The sequence below is a fragment of the Sinocyclocheilus rhinocerous genome, unplaced genomic scaffold, assembly GCF_001515625.1.
Source record: "Sinocyclocheilus rhinocerous isolate Xijiao unplaced genomic scaffold, SAMN03320098_v1.1 scaffold4893, whole genome shotgun sequence".
NCBI classification, from domain to species: Eukaryota; Metazoa; Chordata; class Actinopteri; order Cypriniformes; family Cyprinidae; genus Sinocyclocheilus; species Sinocyclocheilus rhinocerous.
This window is the reverse complement of record NW_015656748.1, coordinates 123,836-126,307: the sequence shown is the minus strand read 5'-3', so window position 1 is coordinate 126,307 and position 2,472 is coordinate 123,836. Positions and strand designations below refer to the sequence as shown.

Genomic DNA, 2,472 nt, shown 5'->3' with positions numbered 1-2,472 from the left:
CAATACATGCACACACGCATACACACAAACACACATTTACCGTCTAGAGCAAGGAGGTACCATATGTTTCTCCTCTGCAGTTAACTGAATGCTGGAGTTAATTAAGTTAAGTGCTCTGGGTTGGATGGCTGACTGCGGAAGTCCGAGTCTGGATCCCACACTCCTGTCATTGCATGCTGCAGGTCTGACCAAAGGTCAGTCATACACACACACCTCAGCCCCAAAGAATCACTCCATCCCAGTGCTTTTAAATAAAAAAAAAGGTTGGTTTCGGTGTCTCTTTCCGTCATGCTTTGGATCGAGCTTCAGGGGCTTTTGCATGGAAAGATTTACTGACTAGAGCAGGGTAACGGAAGGGCATCATCTCAGGAACAATACAGATCGCAGTGTGATTGAGGATGGCATCAGGTCTCGGGACATGCTCCTTCTAGTTCTCCAGAAAACTGTGAAGAGAATGGGATGGGGTGTGCAGAAGGGTTGTCCAGGGGAGCAAATGCGTCTTTGGAAACGTTCCAGGGCTAGAGGACCTGGTTGTGTCCAAAGCCAATTGGTTGGGGTGAGAATTTCAGAGAGGATGTCTTCCAATACACCTCAGTGCTGGACCGTAGTGCTTCCCACTGGAGAGAGTTTGCTGAGAACTTAAATCTGTGGGACAGGCGAGGAGGAAGGGTAAAGAATGTTTTTTAATACACTATCAGTCAAAAGTTTAGAATAATTATGATTTTCCAATGTTTTTGAACAAAGTCTCATAAGCTCACTAATGATACATTTATCTGATTAAAAATACTATGAAAATACTATGAAAAATTATTACAATTTAAAATAACTGTTTTAGATTTAAAAACAATTTTAAAGTGTAATTTATTCCTGTGATGACAAAGCTGAATTTTCAGCATCATTACTCCAGTCTTCAGTGTCACACGATCCTTCAGAAATCATTCTAATATGCTGATTTGGTGCTCAAGAAACATTTATTATTATTGTTATCAATGTTAAAAACTTTCATGCTGCTTAATATTTCTTTTGAAATATACTGAAATGGAAAACAGTTGCTTTAATTTAAGGACCTGGTTGTGTCCAAAGCCAATTGGTTGGGGTGAGAATTTCAGAGAGGATGTCTTCCAATACACCTCAGTGCTGGACCGTAGTGCTTCCCACTGGAGAGAGCTTGACGCCGGTCAAACACAGCCAGAAACTCGGAGAACCTCTGGAGACGTCCTGCAGTGGGGTAGGATGGAGTGTGAAGGACAGGATCCAGACCAATTAAAGAAAAAAGGCAACAATGAAAGAAGAGCTATTTCAACAGCAGGAAACAAAAATGAAGCGAATGCAGACTGTTTAGCGGGGAGGCACTGGCACCTGGACTCAATTGCAATGCAATGGCAGAAACATAAATGCGGAACAAGTGGGAAATGGACCTCTGAATGGAATAGGTGGTTATGGAAGTGGAAAACAAAAGTGAGCTTTACCTGGGGCCTCTCTGCAAGGCCCAGGCTGCTGAGACGGGGGTGAAGCTGATGGAAGGAGATGAAGATAGCTGGGTTGGAGCAGATGGAGGTCTGAATGAGACAATGGAAACTGAAGGCAACTAGGTGAGTACATGGAGCTGTGATATGGCGTAATCCCAGAGTCCCCCAACTAGGTACACAAACAACACACACATACATTGATATGCACAAGGCAGAGGAAAGAGAGAAAAAGAGAAGAGAGAGGTAGGATGGGGAGAAGGGAAGAGATGGGGAGCACAAAAGTAAGGCATGAAAAGAATCAGGGGCCTTATTTATAAAATGCACATAAGATCAGATTTGACCCCAAGTCAAAAATTAGGAACAAATTGAGATTTATTAAAGTGATGGTTCACCCAAAAATGAGCACTCTGTCACAATTTACTTGCTCTCTTATGGTTTCAAACCTGAATGACTTTCTTTCTTTCTTCTGTGGAACAAAACAAGATATTTTGAAAAAATTCTTAGCCTTTTTTTCTTAACTATGTTTTGGACCCCAATGACTTTCGTTGTATAGACCAAAGCAGTTGAAACATTCTTGAAAATATCTTCTTGTGTATTCAACAGAAGAAAGAAAGTCATACAGGTTAGGACTGAAGTGAGTGTGAGTACATGATCATGATTTTCATTTTTGGGTGAACTATCCCTATAAAAACTGATGCGAAAATGTTCTTACACGAAAGGCAATTAAAATGCAGCCATATAAGCTATTTTTGTAATCATGAACTGGTATGCCAGTGCACGCTGACATGATTTTCTAATAATTTCAAGTGATGCAAGAGCAATAAGTCAGTGAGTCAGTGAGTGAATAAATGAATGAATGAAATGAGTAACCACAATTACATGCAAAATAATATACTAAAACACTATACTATTATTCATGCATACTATAATATTATTTATGCATCATTATCAAACAAGCATATTTTTAATCTATTTTTCATTACCATATATATATATATATATA

At 39.7% G+C, this 2,472-nt stretch overlaps 1 protein-coding gene across 8 annotated transcripts in view; it reads right to left on the bottom strand.

The window, feature by feature from the left end:
* Positions 1 to 6: 6 nt before the first annotated feature.
* LOC107720824 (inactive ubiquitin carboxyl-terminal hydrolase 54-like) overlaps positions 7 to 2,472 on the bottom strand; it is a 69,927-nt gene continuing 67,461 nt past the window's right edge. For 7 of the 8 annotated variants that reach the window (XM_016528658.1, XM_016528655.1, XM_016528661.1 and 4 more), the window contains 3 exons: positions 1,470 to 1,638; positions 1,068 to 1,218; positions 7 to 527 (listed from right to left, as the gene is read on the bottom strand). In XM_016528658.1, coding sequence (XP_016384144.1) covers positions 1,106 to 1,218; positions 1,470 to 1,638 — 282 coding nt within the window. In that variant the 3' untranslated portion in view covers positions 7 to 527; positions 1,068 to 1,105. Of the gene's footprint in view, positions 528 to 1,067; positions 1,219 to 1,469; positions 1,639 to 2,472 lie in introns of those variants that run through there. The other variant, XM_016528662.1, reaches the window with a different exon arrangement.